The 17,612-nt window shown below is 39.1% G+C and overlaps 1 protein-coding gene across 1 annotated transcript in view; it reads right to left on the bottom strand.

Annotated features, from left to right (window-relative positions):
- Positions 1-3,117: 3,117 nt before the first annotated feature.
- Positions 3,118-17,612, bottom strand: part of LOC140949851 (uncharacterized) — a 196,918-nt gene continuing 182,423 nt past the window's right edge. Inside the window, 6 exon segments of the mRNA XM_073399000.1 lie at positions 3,118-3,211; positions 5,358-5,400; positions 6,911-7,052; positions 9,414-9,733; positions 10,543-10,681; positions 11,634-11,956. Of these exon segments, the coding sequence (XP_073255101.1) occupies positions 5,384-5,400; positions 6,911-7,052; positions 9,414-9,733; positions 10,543-10,681; positions 11,634-11,956 (941 nt within the window). The 3' untranslated portion in view covers positions 3,118-3,211; positions 5,358-5,383.

Here is a 17,612-nt window from a genome sequence, read left to right on the forward strand (position 1 = left end):
AAATATCGCAACAGTATCATGCGTAATGTTTGCGATTTTGAATCTTACGTGTATTTTATCAACATGAAGGGTACCTTCAAATAACGAGACATGAAATGACCCAGTCATCATGGAAACGCAATAAGAAATAAAAAAGTCATACCGGTATGAAACTCGCGGGGATGCGAGTTTTCTCATGTAAACACCCCCCTAATCTTAATAAAACCCCTTAGGAAGATGAATAATCCCGGGGCTTATAAGCAGTAGTTTACATTCCCCCTCTAAGTGAGAAATACACAATTTTCCCAAGCAAACGAATATGATGAACAAATAATGTTCACAGTCTATAGTCTATAGTCTAAATTCTTCTTTGAGTCTAATTCCTGACCACTTCTTGTGGACTTCTAGGGTTAACAGGAATCGAGGTCAGCACAGGACTGTGGATTCTAAGTCTGAGTAAGCGATCTGGAACTGCACTGTGCACCCGCTTTGCTCCCTTGGGTGTTTCCGGTACAGGAATCAGGTTGCGCCAGGAACCTCAGCCTGGGGTTTCTGTTGCTTAAGACGGTGAGGTTCAACCTTTGCACGAAAACACCCCTTCAGCCCTGTGGTGCCATAACCATGGTGGAGGGTGAGAGGTTCTTTCCGCAGTGGCGCCTGTCGAATTTCCTCTTTCTTCTGACTTTCTTTTCCTTCTTTCGGAACTGGTCCAAGTAATACCAACAAGAGTCTAGTTGCGATGTGACGGTAGGGACAGTAGTTTGCGGACCCCCCTTCCCCCATTGACAATAGGGACCTTACGAAACTACGACGGCAACGGGAACCTAGAAAAAGTCATAGGTTTAATTAGCAAAACAACTGTGCACGTGCATCACGCTTTTTTGTACATTTCTTTGCTGTCCCTTCACAACTACGACGTTAAATGACCAAATTTTAAGTTTACTTGAGAACGGGAACGGCAAGGCAATAAATTCTACCATCTTTGTCTGAATTCGGGCGCGGACCCTCTCTTCAGCTCCAATCAAAATTCACGTCTTTTTTAATAACAGAGTGAATAATCGTGAAAAAGTCTATTTTTCAGCGACGTTTTCATGGACGTCGCAGTTGTCGGATCGTAGGGTCCCTAATTCCGCGGTTCTAATTCCTCTCTATTTGGGGGAGTCGCGGAAAGTCACGTGAAAGCAACAGGAGAAAGTATCTCTTCCCTCGCCATAAATTGAGCGCTTGCACGCAGGTTTTTATTCACAAGTGGGAATTTTTCTGACCACCCCGAGTTCAGAGAGTTGGCGGTGAGTTCCTCGGTGACTTGCTTTGCTGTTTGCAGAGGTCAGTGGTTTCGAATCCCGTACAAGTCCCGTAAAGATCACCCTGAAATAACCTGAGCTTGAAATGGTGAAGGATTTTTCTACCAGGAAAATTATGTTCGTTGGAAAAACGTTACTTGCTTGACAAATATTCGTTGAGATGAATAACAAGGTAAACTTTGATGTTGCCTAGGCGAAGTGGAAAAATTAGCTTTCGGATCTATTGCTTGCAGAATAACATTTCCCATTTCTAGGTTTTACAAACAAGACTCGTTTATCATTATCACAGACTTTCTTCAAAAAATTTTGGATAGCCCTTAACACTTGAGAAATCGCAGTAATATACGCAACAACGCACTGAAGACACTTAGCGGGATGTTAGCCTTATCATTAAAGATTATTATTATTCATTCAAAATATTTCTCCGTTTCTGATTGGCTAAAAGCACACGCATAACACACCATAACCAGCTACTATTGACCAAATTTGGAAGAATTTTGCGATTAATCAACCGATGACGTCAAAAGTGCAGCACAGTTGCAGGTTAATGCACCGTTAACCGAGAACACCTGGGAAGAGGTTGAGTTGTTTTGGTTGTGAAAAGAACTGATGGCCGAACAGTTGGCGGAACATTCTACTCGTTTCACGACAAACTATTGTCTAAAAACGTAAAGAGAAGACAACTCGACGGACAGCATCTGCTATTTGGAGTATATTTGCAGACCTGAACAGTCCTTTATCTTCTAAACATGCACTATCGAGGTGAAGTTCACATCGACGAAGGTAAGCATGTTTTAGCTTGTTTTTAAACTAGGAATTATTTTGAATGAATAATAAAGCAATTAATAAATTCGGCTTTCATAGGATATATAACAATTATTCACCGAAGTGGAGGTGGCTAGTATTGGTATTTACCGAGGCCGCGAAGCGGTGAGTTAAATAGCCACTACTAGCCACCGACACTGAGGTGAATAATTGTTTTAGTATATACTAAAACAGTGAGATAATTGAGCACAAAATGATGATTTTTAACTCATTTACTGTTGCCAACGATTACAATTTTGGCGCGCGATGACCGAACGGCCGCGGTCGTCGCTTTTTCTTAGGGACAAATAAAACTTTTGAAGGCGTTTGTTTAGCTCTTGCGGGGAAGTTTCTTCAAAAGGAGTTGTGAATTCTGTTTGTATTTAAAATAATTCTGTAAAAAAGATTATTAAATTTAGTTTTAAGCTTATTTATGAACAAGTCCACTAAATAAACTTAAGCTTAATTTGCATTTGTAAACAAAAACCTTTTTCGCCGGTTTTATCGATAACTATTTAAGTCAAAAAGACAAAGCTTTACCTGTTAAAACTTCCAAACCGAACTTCGTCACCTTCTTCATGTATTTCGGAAATAGCTTGCTTGCATTGATTAGTTGTGAAATTTCTTAGTTTGTTACGGCAGCAAACCGGGAAAGCATTTTGCTCGCAACCTACGCAAGTTTGGTGTCGCTCGCTCGGAGGAACTGGAGGTGAATCAGTGAATAGTGCAGGATATTCACTGATTGAGTAGCCAATCAGAGCGCGCGAAAAACACTATCCACTGTTTTAGTATATACTAAAAAGAATTATGCAGATCTCGGAGGGTGTTATCAAAGGCCTCAGTGGATAACACCCTGCGATATCTGAATAATTCTTCATATCCTACTCAGCCTCATTAATTAATTGCTAAATTTTGTTTATTAGAAGAGCATTCCAAGACTGAAGGAGTTAGCAGTGACCTAGTAGTAACATTATAATAAAGCTGATCAACAAACAAACATAAAAAGGAAAGAAATACACAAGAAGAAATAGGTCTACTGTTTGCTGAATTTATTTTTACGGGCAAATTAACTTAATCATTTCCTTTATTGATCATCGATATTGGCTTTATCAGTGCATCTTAATCTATAAAAAGGAGAAAAAAATATGTTGGTTAAAACAACATGCGTCAAGCTTTATTTCGTAATACATTTGTCTGGTAAAATGGGCGGGTCGCATACAAATGCAAGTCGATGTAAGTGGCTACTTTCAATGCAGACTTCAAACGAAGAGAACATAGCAGTGTAAGACGCGACTTAAGTAGTTGCGAAAAGAAAGCTTATATTTCCAGTTCGCAACAGCATAAGTTGCGTCTTTTACTACAATGATCATTTCGTCATCTATTTGTTAATTCGGTGGTTGAAATATATGAAATTTACGTATTCATCATTTCAATGCAGGTTATTAAGTTTGGTGAGTTTCTTAACCCTCGGACGTACACGCAAATTCATACCACCACCGTGGTAAAAGGGAGGGACTGCCTCGTACCCAGACGTCTCTCTCTCGATAAAAATGTGCGCGCAAAGGAAGGCAGGAAGGAGACAACGGGCGCGAGGTCCCTTCACCTGCCGTTTGCACCCTTCCCATGGTCCCTTGCGGTTCATTACCAATGGCTCGCAATTACCTTGCGAAAAACGAAGAAGGAGAAGGAGGCTGAGGGGGGGGGGGGGCGGTGGTGGATGGAACCCCTCCCCGAAGTTTTTGTCATGTTGCAGTATTTCGAAACGATTTTACCTTTAGTGGAAGGCCTTTGATCTTCTTAACAAGATTAGGTATATTTTATGGGTGGTGGCGCTGCTGGTGGCCTGTGACATCACCAACAACGGTTGCCATCTTGGCCGCAGTCTTTGACTTTGCCAAGAATTAGAGATCAGGTTAAAACCGCGAGAAACAGTAATTTTTTGTGCTTTACGTGAAAAATAACACATAAATAAGCACTTTGCGTGATTTTAGCCTCAAGATTTACTTTTATTGTTGAAAGAAGTTGAAAAAACATGTATTTATACCTAAAAATGGCTTGACCACCTACTACTTATGACGTCTTATCTCGTAACCATAGCAGCTGACCATCACTGAACTTGTCTCAAAAAGTGTGCGACGGATGAACGAACAGCTACTGAAAACGTCAGGTGCTGATGTTTTATCCTCTAAGAAGAAACTCAGAAAAGCCTTACGGGGGGTTGGCATCCCTCCCCCCCCCCCCCCCTCTTGTACGTCTCCGAGGGTTAATCGTTCCCGAACTACCAAGAAACTCACCAAACTTAATAAGAAAAAAAGAGGGTATCTTTCTTTTCACCGATGGTCTATAAATAATCAGTAAATGTAGTATGTAGTATGATCATGAACATATCACGGCGGGATAAGGGCCAGGCAATGTTAAGATAACGAGACCAAATTAAGTGCCTCTTCACATTAGCCCGGTTAAACGGGCTGGCCCGCTTTCTGAGACCAATGTCCAATCCCCTTGGGTTCATAAGAGGATTTTGAGCCCGGCGTGAGATGAGAAAAGGCCGAAGATCCTGGGGACAAGTTCTGGCGCGAACTTTAAAAACAAAGCAAACATAGCGAACAAAAAAGTTATAACTTTTGTGCCTATCATAGATTTGCAACTCTTAAATCTGTATCAGTGCAGTTAAATGAGAGGACTTATGATGTGAAAAATACAGCAGGCATGGTAAAATGATGCCATTTGGGTCGCCAGAGTTCATTCCGCTTTCATCTCGGTAACCGGGCTAAAGCGTTCATATAGCAAGATTTTTAGCCCGCCTATCAGATATACATGTACTTATGCTGTATCCCATTACAATATTTGAAAGCTAACCGTTTTCAGTTCAGTGCTTAACCCTAATCACTGTAGATCAGTGTTTAACTCTTTAGTATGCTTTCTCCATAACTGGCGCTCTGCAGTTTTGTTTTGCTTTTCAGCGGTTCTACAAGGTTAGTGGCATGGGGTTCTGTTCCAGTATCGTTACGTTAGGAGAAGAATGTGTTGTGTAAACCTCTTAAGGTGTCCAATCTGGCTTCTCCTGATGCTAACCTCTCAGAAACCGAGCTGATATCTCGCAAATAAACTAGACGAAATCGGTCCCTGTACCCAGGCCAGCCCTGTCAAGAACAGAGATCATATGAAGAAGCCCTTTAATCTCGAGGAGGACCCCGTTCTAAAGGCAACCCCTTCCTCTTGGGCCTAAACCGAGGCCCACGGACGCTCTTTCACTTTACGAATATTCACCTTTTCCCACCACTGCTATTCAGCCATCAACAGGTGTCGGTTTCTACAAAACAGAGACATTAATGTCAGTACTCTATCCAGTGCAGTGCTTCTGGTAAGTAAAGATTGATAAAACGAACACTTGATGTCAAAAAAGGGATGGCATAACCAACACTCCATAAAGCGCACCACATATAGTAAAGACTACGTCTCTTGTTAGAAAGTTCTTGAATATTACGAATTATGTATCTTAAGTTTGTTTGTTTTATTTTACCAAAGTAGATCATGTAATGCATGGTCGTAAGGAAGACAAAATTTAAAAGAAACGCCGGGTTCGCGAGGGTAACATTATTCGTGTATTTTGATCTGCCAACTGAACAAACTAGGCATTCATTGTGTTAAGGACGTTTGCTGTTATTGCTAGGAGTGCTATAACTTAGAGTTAGTGACCTAGAGACGCCAATTACAATCATTTGTATGTCAGCAGTAGTAAATTAGTTAACAGAGGGACTGTATACAAGTATAGAGATGAAGCAGATTGCACAGAAGTCAAAAGTTTGTTAAAACTATAGGAATTAGTATTTGTCTTTCCCAAAATCATTTATAGCGGCCTTCAACCTGTGCGTATGAGGATTTTGCCTCGCTAGTGATTTTTATAAAACGTTTATATCTATAAGCAATAGAATTAAAACATGAGTAATATGATAGGAACCGGTTACTCCTTTTTTTTTCAAGAATCTCATTGAGAAGTGCAGGAATACATTAACACCGAACGTCAAAACAAAAGAAATGTAGTGGTGGTGGAGGGGAAACAATAGAAATGTAGAGATGCAAAAAGGGAGGAGGGAAAATAAAGAAAGATCGTTTTTGGTGACAGAAAGAGATAGTTTGCCTTCGTGCTCATTTAATATGCACGATTTGTGCGCCAAGAATCAGTGAACCGAAACTTTAACAATTGAGACAATGAAAGCAACAGGACATAGAATGTGTATAATTACGTTAAGGCTAAGGAATTGTAAGTCACGGGTGGCTTCATACCCAAATATGGGTATGACTGACATAATTTAAAATAAACTATGTCATCATCTATCTAAAAATAACTAAAAACCTATCAAACCTGCATGTCAAACAAGTTAAATCCGGACAACGCTACGGGAGTCTAAGGTTTCAGTTGTGTGTTTTCAGATGACGTTGTGGCGGCCATATTTGTGTCCCAAAACAATGAAACGGCGGCCATGTTTGTGTCCCAAGCCAGTCCTGTGGGAGTTGAACTCTTTTCTTATGCAAACGCTCTCTTTTGTTACTATAAATTTGCATAGATGCTGGCCACGTGAGTGAAAGCACAGAATTGCATTAAGAATAACTCTTGGAATACAAAAGATGGGAAATAATGAGATTCCTTCTAATTTCATTCATGAGATGTTATTCTTGACATAAAGAGAAAAGGCTATGACGTCAACGGTGTTTACGCATTCCTGCCCAGAAAAAGAGTAACCGGGCCCCACCATGCTACTAACATCATCATTACGACAAGTGCCGCCTGTAAAAGAATTTCAGAGACAATTGGTCTGTACCTTTACAGCCGTAGACTTCCACCCTCATGGATATGTGACCATACCAGGCTGTTGGGCGGAAACGGATGTAGCGTGCCCCAGTGATTGGGTTGATTAGTGAGTGGAAGACAACAGAGTCCCGGTCGGCATTTCCAGTAAACTCCTAAATCAACAAGATGCAATTACTCATTTGTACGTAACGTCAAGGCAGCCACGTTGAATAACAAGAACAAAAGCATTCCTCTCTTCTGGGAATTTAACTCTATTTTCATGTAAATTCTTTAAGAAAAAATTCTATCGTATTGTCATCTAACATGGCCGCCTTGTCACGTGGTTGCAAACTAAGAAGAGTTGAGGTCTTTCAGAGGCAGGTATCGTTAAAGGGACTTTGCCAAAGCTGTCTATTGCATTAAATGAACATTTTCAATATCGTCAACGCGTCTTTATTCGCTAAGGAACTCAACTTAGACAATTAAATGTACATCGTAAAGCATTTTATCAAAAGCTATACAAATAACAGAAATGAACTTTGAACTGTTAGGCTAACGAGTTTTAAAAAACGCCGATTAAAATCCCTTTTTGTTGTGATCCATTTCGGTTCCTTCTTTAATATTTGCTGTGTTATTTGCGCCTCAGGTTCTTTTAATGTTTTGTGATATCATTTTTTTCTTTCACTCAATTTGGTGGCAGCTCTCACTTTAAAATTTTGATAAATTTCGTGACACAGCTCCGTTAATTAAAAAAAAAGTGGTGTCTAAGTGTGAACAGTGGCTTAAGGTGGCTCGACTGGATTTTTTTAAGAGGATATCTCCCAAGTTTGAGTATTAACTACGTCGCCACGAGTAATGATATGGGAAAAAGATTACCACAACTGTATTATATAAAGATGAAAATTTCTTATGATCTGGGTTTTATTGCAATCGGAGTCGCCATGGCAACGTAACGACGCCATTACGCTTTTTATTTATCTTCGTATTTCTCCGTACCGGGTTTTTTTTTAAGAAATCGCTTAAGGGAGTTTGTACCTGCCATAATTGAGGCAATTATGGCAAAGTTTGTACAAATTCTATGAGAGTGTTTTCGAGATATTTCGAAACGAAGTTTTAAGCATCATAAAAACAGTAAAATAGCGTGCTATCCACACAATTGGCTAATTTACAAAAAAAAAATGATAAGCTTTGGAAACGCGACTTCATCTCATATTGGTTTGATTCCATTGAAAACTGCGTACCAAAAAAGAGGAGAATTGCTCCGGGCGATCGCGAGTAAGAAGAATTTTAGTAACTTGCATTCAGTTGCTTTTGTTACAGTTTTTGCACGTAATTTGGTCCATGCCTACAACTTTCCCATTTGTCCAAGTTTCATATGCACGTGCACATTTAGCAAAAAGAAATAAATTTGCATCAAAAAGAACTCTCGATTACTTTCGGAAGAAATATCCGGAATATGCTAATAATTGGCTTGTGTCACAGATAGCAGTGAGAGCCGAGACGGTGAACGTCACGGCTCATCGTGTAGGATGCAATACTTTACTTACTCGGGTTATAACGTCACAGAAACTCTTACAAAGAGTTGCTGTGATGTTATAATGTATCACTAATTTCTTTACCCGGTTATTAGCATATTCGGGAGATTTAACCGAGGGTCCTTTTTGATGCAAATTCTATCTTTTTGCTAAATGGGCACGTGCATATGAAACTTGGAAACAAATGCCAGTGAATAATGAGGACGCTCACTTGTAAACACAAAATCTGGGGGGAAAATTTGTTATATTTGAGGCCCTCTTTAAAAGCCTTCCCTGTTTTCAATGTTCTTGAAACTTGCAGGGTATATTTATTGGCAATTGATCTCGGGATTGTCAAATTTATTAAAAAATTTATCGAGTGGTTTTTTGAAAAATGCGAAATTTGTAGGCATGGACCAAATTACGTGCAAAAACTGTAACAAAAGCAGCTGAATGCAAGTTACTCAAATTCTTCTTACTCGCGATCGCCCGGAGCAATTCTCCTCTTTTTTGGTACGCAGTTTTCAATGGAATCAAACCACTATGAGATGAAGTCGCGTTTCCAAAGCTTATCATTTTCTTAAAAATCTAGCGAATTGTGTGGATAGCATGCTATTTCACTGTTTTTATGATGCTTAAAACTTCGTTTCAAAATATCTCGAAAACGCTCTCATAGAATTTGTTCAAAATTTGCCATAATTGAGGCAATTATGGCAGGTACAAACTCCCTTAAGCGATTTCTTAAAAAACTCTTGGTACAGAGAAACACAAAGATAAATAAAAAACGTAATGGCGTCGTTACGTTGCCATGGCGACTCCGATTGCAATAAAACCCAGATCGTAAGAAATTTTCATTTTTATATGATACACGTGTGGTAATTTTTTTTTCGATATCTTTATTCATGGCGATGTAGTTAATGCGCAAACTTGGGAGGTATATCCCCAAAAAAATCCAGTCGAGCCACCTTAAGTTTTGCCTTGAAACCGCTGAGAATGATATGCAATGATGGGGAATATCACCTTTTCTCCCACTTCAGTATAGTATTGAAACTTTACACCATCGACGCTGTACTGCAGTTTGTACTTGGTCACCCATTGTGAGGCACCATTCCTGCCTTGTGTTGACACAGCGGTTACTTTAGTTATTTGATCAAGTAAGTCAATCTGCAGCCACTGGTCGAGATTATTGTGTCTAGCTGACCATGATCCTTGTTTGCCGGAACCTGCCAAAAAGAAGAGTCTACCCTGGATGGCAGCATGGTTGGAATCCCATTCTGTAGAGGCAGTGATTTGCCTGTCATAGATGTCACCACTTTTCATGCCAAGAGCTTGTTTACATTCTGCAGGAACAGGTAAAAGTACTGTCATTTTATTACGTTCACATGCAATATATATCTTGTAGCAAACGAGGATTAGGTCGTGCGATGGAATATTTACATTTCGAATTGCGGTTGCAGGTGAGTGTCACAGAAGTAGGGAAGTTTGTACGAGTCAATAAACCAAGTAACGAGGTTTATCAAGGTAATGGGTTGGACAGAGCGTGGGTCTGTATCTATTAAGACCAAAGTGGCAGCGCATGATCTTAAATGAATTTGTAGCTGTTTTAATAAATTAAACCGAGTGAAATCTGAGAACGTTCTTAGTATTAAACAATTCCCTCTACGAACTGAACACAACAAAACATTTTTGAAATTTAAAATAGCTCTTTTGAGGGGCAAAGAACGGCTACTAATCATGACTATTATCCGTTCCATTTAAAAAGATGTAATTTTTTTTCGAAGCGCTCGTTTAAAGACCATGTGTCCTAAACAAACGACGGGCTCTGAAAACAGAAGTCCAGAGTCCATGACGTATTTCAGTTTTCTGAACTTGACCCAAACTACCAAAAATCGAGTATCTTTCTGCTTAATGTTCGTGCACAGGTCTCTCGCTTGCGGGTTTAGGTCGCGTTCTCCTGACGTCGAACGCAATTACAGTTAATTACAATTTTTTTAAGGGGTGGGGGAGGGAACGAGCAAAGAAATAGATTTATCTACCTTTAAAAAAACATACAAGACTAAAAAGCAGTAACTGCCCAACTATAACAAAATAGTGAAATATAAGATTCAGCCACTCGACTAAGAGACTTAACAACGAGAACCTTTTGTACCTAGACAGCCGTAGACTTCCACTCTCATGGAAACATGACGATACCAAGCTGTTGGGCGGAAACGAATGTAGCGTGCCTTAATTGGATTGCTCAGTGAATGGAAAACAATAGTATCCTGGTCTGTGTTGCCAGTAAACTCCTAAATCATCAAGATAAAAATAATGCACAATCGGTAACCGCAAGGCAATAAATTAGCACGTGTTATATCTGAATTATGATGAGCGGTAACGACTTACCAGACAAAAAAACAGGAAAGCAAGGGCGCATCCAAATGGGTGGGAAATCGAGAATCGTTTAAGCAGGTCTTGAAAAATTAGCCCTAATGTATGGACCGACTTGTTCAGTTGATAATGTCATGGTAGCACGGCTTCTGCTATGGTAACCAGGCTGTAGAAGCATGGCGGTTAAATGGTGGATGAAGGGAGTTCAAGCGCCTAAAGATCACTTTCCCCCATTAATTCGGGTATCATGTATGCCAAGTCATTGAACACGAAACGGTTGAAAAATAAAGTTATTGGACAATTCTATCAGTGGTAGTACTTAAAAAAAGAAAGAGAAGAAAAGAAAAACGAAAAGAAAATCGATAGCTAACGGTAAAAACCCATACAGAAAAAAAAAAGCAATTGGGTCATGCTACAGTGTGTCTATACCCATACCGTAAAATTCCGAAAATAATCCCCGGGGCTTATATTTTTCAAAGGCCCTTTTTGAGGTTCTTATTTTTGGAAGGGCTTATATTCGGAGGGGCTTATCTACGGAGGGAAATTTGCATTTCAAAATCGATTGGGCTAGCCTCATAGTTGGAAGTAAATTTACCGTTTTTGCTTTGTTTTACTTTGTATTTGAAGGTAATTTTTGTGTTACCGGTTTGGGGGGCTTATATTTGGAGGAGCTTATTATCGGAATTTTACGATATGTTACCCAAGCTGCAAATTTGGATATTAAACAATTACTGAGGCAATCACCAGAGCTCCTTGTGGGTAAAAATGCGAATAAAAGTTATTCTGCTTAAAATGGAGAGGCCATTGAAGTCTACCCAAATGATATTGCCTAAAAATTTTTCCAGAGACCTGAGAGGTAAACCATAATACCTTTTCAGCGCCTTGTTCCACGTAATACTGAAAATTCGTCCCGTCGACACTGTACTGCATTTTGTACTTGGTTACCCACTGGGAGTGAGCATTCCTGCCTTGGGTTGACAGACCAGTTACATCAGTGTTTGGATCACCCAAATCAATCTGCAGCCACTGATTGACGTTATTGTATTTGGATGACCACCCTCCTTGTTTTCCGGAACCAGCCTTAAAGTTTAATCTTCCCTGGATGGCGGCATGATTATTATCCCATTGTGAAGAGGCACTGATTTGTGCATCAGAGATGACATAGCTTTCCATACCAAGCGGATCTTTGCATGCTTTAAGTCAACATAAAGAATACGTATTTAAATTTAAGAGAACAATTCGATGCTATAGAGAAAACTATTTAGTCGGATTAACTGTAAAATGACTAAAATGCAAAAAAGAACGTCTTAAGTCCGTAGTAATCAACTAAAGTTGTTTGAAGCCATCATGACGTCTGGCATTACTTTACTTGAAAGCAAAAACAAAAGGAAAAGCGAGTACAGTCGAACCTCCACTAACCACCACCTCACCACAACGGCGACTTTTTTAGGACACCCAATACGTCGACATCTCTACAACGGCCACTTGTTTCTGTCCCCAAGGAGGACATTGAGGAGAGGTTGAACTGTAGTAAGAGAAAACTACCTAACTTATTGGCGCCAGTATCCATGAATATCGAACCCAGGTTTTTATATAGACGCCAGAAGACTCTGAGGACGCGCGACACCGAACTAGACGAGGGAGGGACTGTATTCTCCCTCGTGCGTTTTCCTCGTTCGTTTGCACACGCGACAATCTAGAGGGACTGCGAGCAGTCTATTTTTATGATGTCGTTTGGGATCTAAAACAATGTTTAACGGTGTTTAAGGATACCATGAAAGGGAAATAAAAAATTATTCACAAAACGGGAAAAGTTTAACCAATCAATTGCAGTCCAACTTCTTTTAACTGGCATCATTATAATACGAACACCTCTCTATTGCTGACAGTCGTCTTGATCCCAAAGATAGAGAAAAAATGTCAAACGTCATGCATCCATCACCCCTTAAGTGTGAACACTTGGATCTGGCAGTCCCTTTGGTGGCCGTATTAGGGAGGTTTGGCTGTATATTAAACAAGTTTACACTTACCAACACTTTGGCTGTCTACTGCAGTGAAGCACACCAAAAGGAACTGGCAAACTGCTAGGATAATCATTTTTTACCTGTGGAGAAAAAATGCTTTTATGCAGTAATTTCAGAGTAAATTATTAAGTTTGTAGCAATGAAATTTGCTCGTCCTCGCTGTAAGAACCTGTTAAACTCACGCGTGACTGATAAAAAAAAAGAAAACAAAGAAGTCAAAACAATAGAACCTAGAAAAGCAACAGGTGAGAAACATAAAAAGAAGTTCACAGGTTCTTACACAGAAATTACATTAACGTACCTTGTTGCTTGCTTTGAGATGAACGAGAGCATCGAACAACGAAGAAATTGTTTTAAGTAGGCGATCATAATACAAGAAAATAATTCATTATTAATGTTAATACTTTATTTATTTATTCAGCTTGGCTTCATAGTAGAGGAAAATGTCACCCTAGAAATTAGAAGTATTATGAATACAAAGGACATAAATTGTTTTGCTTTGTTTTTATTTTCTCTGCATAAAACCTAACAAGTAGCTTGACCAGTTCGTCTCCATAATACGACACATACCTGTCTCATGTGTTCAATGACATTTCGTAAACTTGTTTTGGATATTTTTTCTTACGCAATGAAAGTCACGGATATTTAAACCAAAATAAACAATAATTTTAATTACTTGAATGTTTGTGTTCTGCATAAAATTCTTGAGAGAACAAAGACATCATGAATGAATGGCTCAGTGAAATGTTGCACAGTTTTTCAATAGCAAAGTTTCTTCGTAAAACTTGAAAGCGTGAAAAGATTAAAGGGTTTAAGTGGTATTTTAAATTTCATTTGCATATTTTGGAAGCAGGTGTATTAGCTTAGAGTTTTAAATAATTATATCTTTCCAAATAATTAGTAAGAAACTCTTGATACAATTACCAATGCAAGGACCGTTTCCCATGAAAGCGTGGTTTCATTTAATTCGTGAATTGGAATAAAAGTCCTGACATTAAAAATCAAGTACAAAATCTTATTAAAATCTTTTTCAAATATTAAACAATTTTTAAAATATTTTCATTAATGTAACTATGAGACGTTTTGACTTTCCAGTGCTTTTAGTAATAAATTAACTTATTCAAAGCCTTGGTTGCTACTTTCAAGGCCTAGTTGCGCCGTTGCATCATCATGCAAGGTTGCAAACTAATCAGAGAGTATCCTTTAGATGTAGAGGTCCATCGAAAGAAGACATTTTATGTGCTTTTGAGCATTATCTGTCGTTTACTTCGTGCAAATTTGAAAATCATGCAAACGATATTGTGTTTCAGGCTTACGGAGGTATTTTTCCGCCTGCAGGTACGGAAAAGGGCATCAAATATGTCCAAAATCAGTCGAGCGTAATGCTACTTTTCGTGCATAATTTTAGGCATAATGCTGTTGTTTTGAGGGTAACGCTCTAAAGCATAATGCCCAAATTTTCGAGCATAATGTATCTAACCCTAAGACTCATTATTGAGGCCATACTACAATAGCGTTCGACTACATTCAAGACTGTACCTCTTAGTCTGCCGAGCCTGACCAGAAAAACCAATCAGCAGATGTACGCGCTTTTTTTTACATCGTAAGAGCCTGATTTCCTTAAACCTCATACTTTTTTACGCAATAAGCGCTTAAGTGGGCCCTGCTGTTCAAAGAAAATGGCGTCTAGTGAAAAATGTTATTAATATTTAGGATAGAAATTTCTGATATCGGCTTTTGATGATATGGTATGTATGCCAAATAAACTTTAGAACTAGGAGTAATCGGAGCTTAGGAGAGTGCGTTCGATATGTTTGTTAGGCGTTAAGGTAGCAGTTAAGGCGGAAGGGTGGTTGCGATATAGATAAATATGATTATGGCATATTTTGAACGTAAGGGTTGCGTACCTCGAACGCGGAAATAGTTGCAGGAGAAGTCCGCAAACCTGAAGTCATTCCCAATGCAGCTGTGAAGTTGTCTTGGAATTTCAAAAACGAATTGCTCTGAGGTAGAGCTACCAATTCCAATTTTCGGAACGAGTATTTCATGTTCCTGGGCCTGCTTCACTTATCATGAAATCAATCCGATCGGCAATCGTGCCACTCTTTAAAACGTACTCTTCAGTTTTGTAAACAATGTTGATTCCTTCAAACCTTTCTCTGCAGTCGAGTGATTAATTCTTTCACATTTTGAAATATCCTTCAGCAGTTTCGGCTAAAAACCCTACCACATACATTTCAATGTAATGAAATGTATGTGCGCTGTCTCCACTTAAAAAATACGAATGACTACGGAACGTGCATGGGCGGCAGTTCTGTGAGGAAAAGTCCATTTTACAGTTACAAGCTATTGACAAGTTTTATTTTATCGTCCATGAAGAATACAAGAACAGCTTTCCCTCTAAAAGGGTCAAAATGTCATCAAAAGACACTTCTTTTATGTCACCTTTGTTAAAACATCTTTTGTCTAAAAGGAATAAGCTACTGAGGGAAGGGATGGTACAGGAGGCTGGTTTCTTTCAACCGAGAATAACCGAGCTTATGAAAGAGAATCAGTTGAATCTGACCAAGGTTAACAAGCAAAAACATGACATGGGCAGCAAATCTTGGTGGAAAGTGGTAGATAAATTAACTGGACGTGTTGGATCAAGTATGAATCCCTCATCTTTATTCCATGTGAACGACATTAACACTCACTTTTAGTCAATCAACACAGACCCAGATTATGTCGAACCTACAAAGTTCGAGATTAAGGAGCATCATAAAGTTCCTGTGATTCATGAAATATCGATCTTCAAGGCATTGTCGCATGTGAAAAAGACTGCCAGTAACCCAGATGACTTGCCTTTTTGGTTTTGGAAGGAGTATGCCCTGGAACTTACACATGTGATAACACATACTTTGAATGTTTCCTTAGTCACCCATCAAGTTCCTAAGATTTGGAAGACCGCCAATGTGCGACCTTTTCCTAAGGAGACCAATATTTCTGCTTTAGACCAGCTTAGACCAACATCAGCCACTGACATTATAATGAGACTTTCTGAAAGAAAGATTAATCCTGGATTTCGAATTGAGGAAACAGCTCCTTATTGCTTTAATCATTCAGATCAGTTTGCCTATAAGAAGGATTGTGGAACCGAGACTGCCCTATTATATGATCAGCACTTTTGGATGAGATGGCTTGATGGCCATTCCATCTTTGTAAGAGTTCTGTTTTTTGACTTCTCAAAAGCCTTTGACTCAATTTCCCATGGAATAGTAATTAATAAACTTAAGAAAGTGCCTGATATTAACCCCTATATTGTTAATTAGGTTATTGACTTTTTAAAAGATCGTCAGCAAAGGGTATGGGTAGGCAAAGTCATGGCTTCATTCTTGGCTGTCAATCGCGGTGTACCCCAAGAAACTGTTCTGGGGCCTGTTCTTCTTACCATCATGGTTAATGATACCAGTCCCACCTCCCAGGGTACCTTGATGACTAAGTACGCTGATGACATTATGTGTGGTATACCCGTTGGGCCTAGTGATAGTGCCTCTGAGGAGGTGGAAAATATTAAAGTCTGGGCAGAGGAGAATTTGATGAAACTTACTCCAAGTAAGACCAAGGAACTTGTCATAAAAGAAAGAACAACCTTGCCCCTTCCTAAACCAATTGTTACCATTAAACGTGTGTTATATCTGAAGTTTCTAGGAGTGACATTTCAGGATATTCCTACCAACTAGGATAAGCATTTTGATGATTTGATGGGAATAGCTCTAAAGCGTGTGTAAAAGTAATGGTTATAGTGTATCTGACCTTGATTACCTCTTTAATTGCCTCATTAAGTCACTGTTCACTTACTGTATCAGAGTTTGGGGTGTTGCGGCTTATACAAATACCTTCGTGAAATTGATAGGCTATTGAGAAGGGCCTTTCGTTTCGGGTATATTCAACATGAAACATCGATCCAACAGCTTATTGAAGACAGGGATTTTATGGTCTAGAAAAGTATGTGGGTACTCCCTCGCATCCCCTGCAGGATCTTCTCCCCCCACTTAAGAACAGGGCTCCACGCGGTAGGTCGCATCCTTACCAGGTCCTATGTGTTAATACTGAAAGGTTTAAGAAATGCTTTATAAATAGATGTCTCTTTGATTTTATATAGATTGTAATTCAGTATTTTCTAGTCTTAGACAGTTTTTATCTTCACTTTATAATAAAACTTGTAAGTTTTAACGTTTGTTTAAAACCTTGAATTAAGACCTTTATTATTGTTATTATTATAAAGTGGAAAGGAGGCTGAAGCTGACCTTGTTTTGATACAACCCTTCCTCCTTTATCATGTTAATCATGTTATTCTTATGCAAACTAGTTATTTTTTATCATATTTTCATAAGAAAAGGAAGGAAGGAGGTTTGTATCAAAGTAAGGCCAACATCAGCCTCACGTACACTTCGAGGCTGGGGTACTAAGCCCATAGCTGTAAAATGGTCGATTGGCAAGTCAGCAGGGGGGACAAACGACAATGAAGCCAATGCCTATGAGAACCAAATTATATCACAATTCAAAATAACATTCGAGACAAAAATACCACCTGTGTATAATTATATAACTCTGTACAAATTTCGCGATTTATTTCTTTAATGGCTGGGTCGTATTTTTCTTGGATACTGATGGTTATTAGCGGGCTCTCTCTCGCGCTTGAAATTTTGCATTTCAAGTACTTTCGCGTTTCGGCAGTAAATGACATAGCCACCAGGACTTTTAGAGATAAAAAACAACAACAACTAAGCCGATTCTTTCTTCTGATTACATTGACGTGAATAACAGAGACAGAGCCGAGGAG

Source organism: Porites lutea, chromosome 1 (genome assembly GCF_958299795.1).
Source record: "Porites lutea chromosome 1, jaPorLute2.1, whole genome shotgun sequence".
NCBI classification, from domain to species: Eukaryota; Metazoa; Cnidaria; class Anthozoa; order Scleractinia; family Poritidae; genus Porites; species Porites lutea.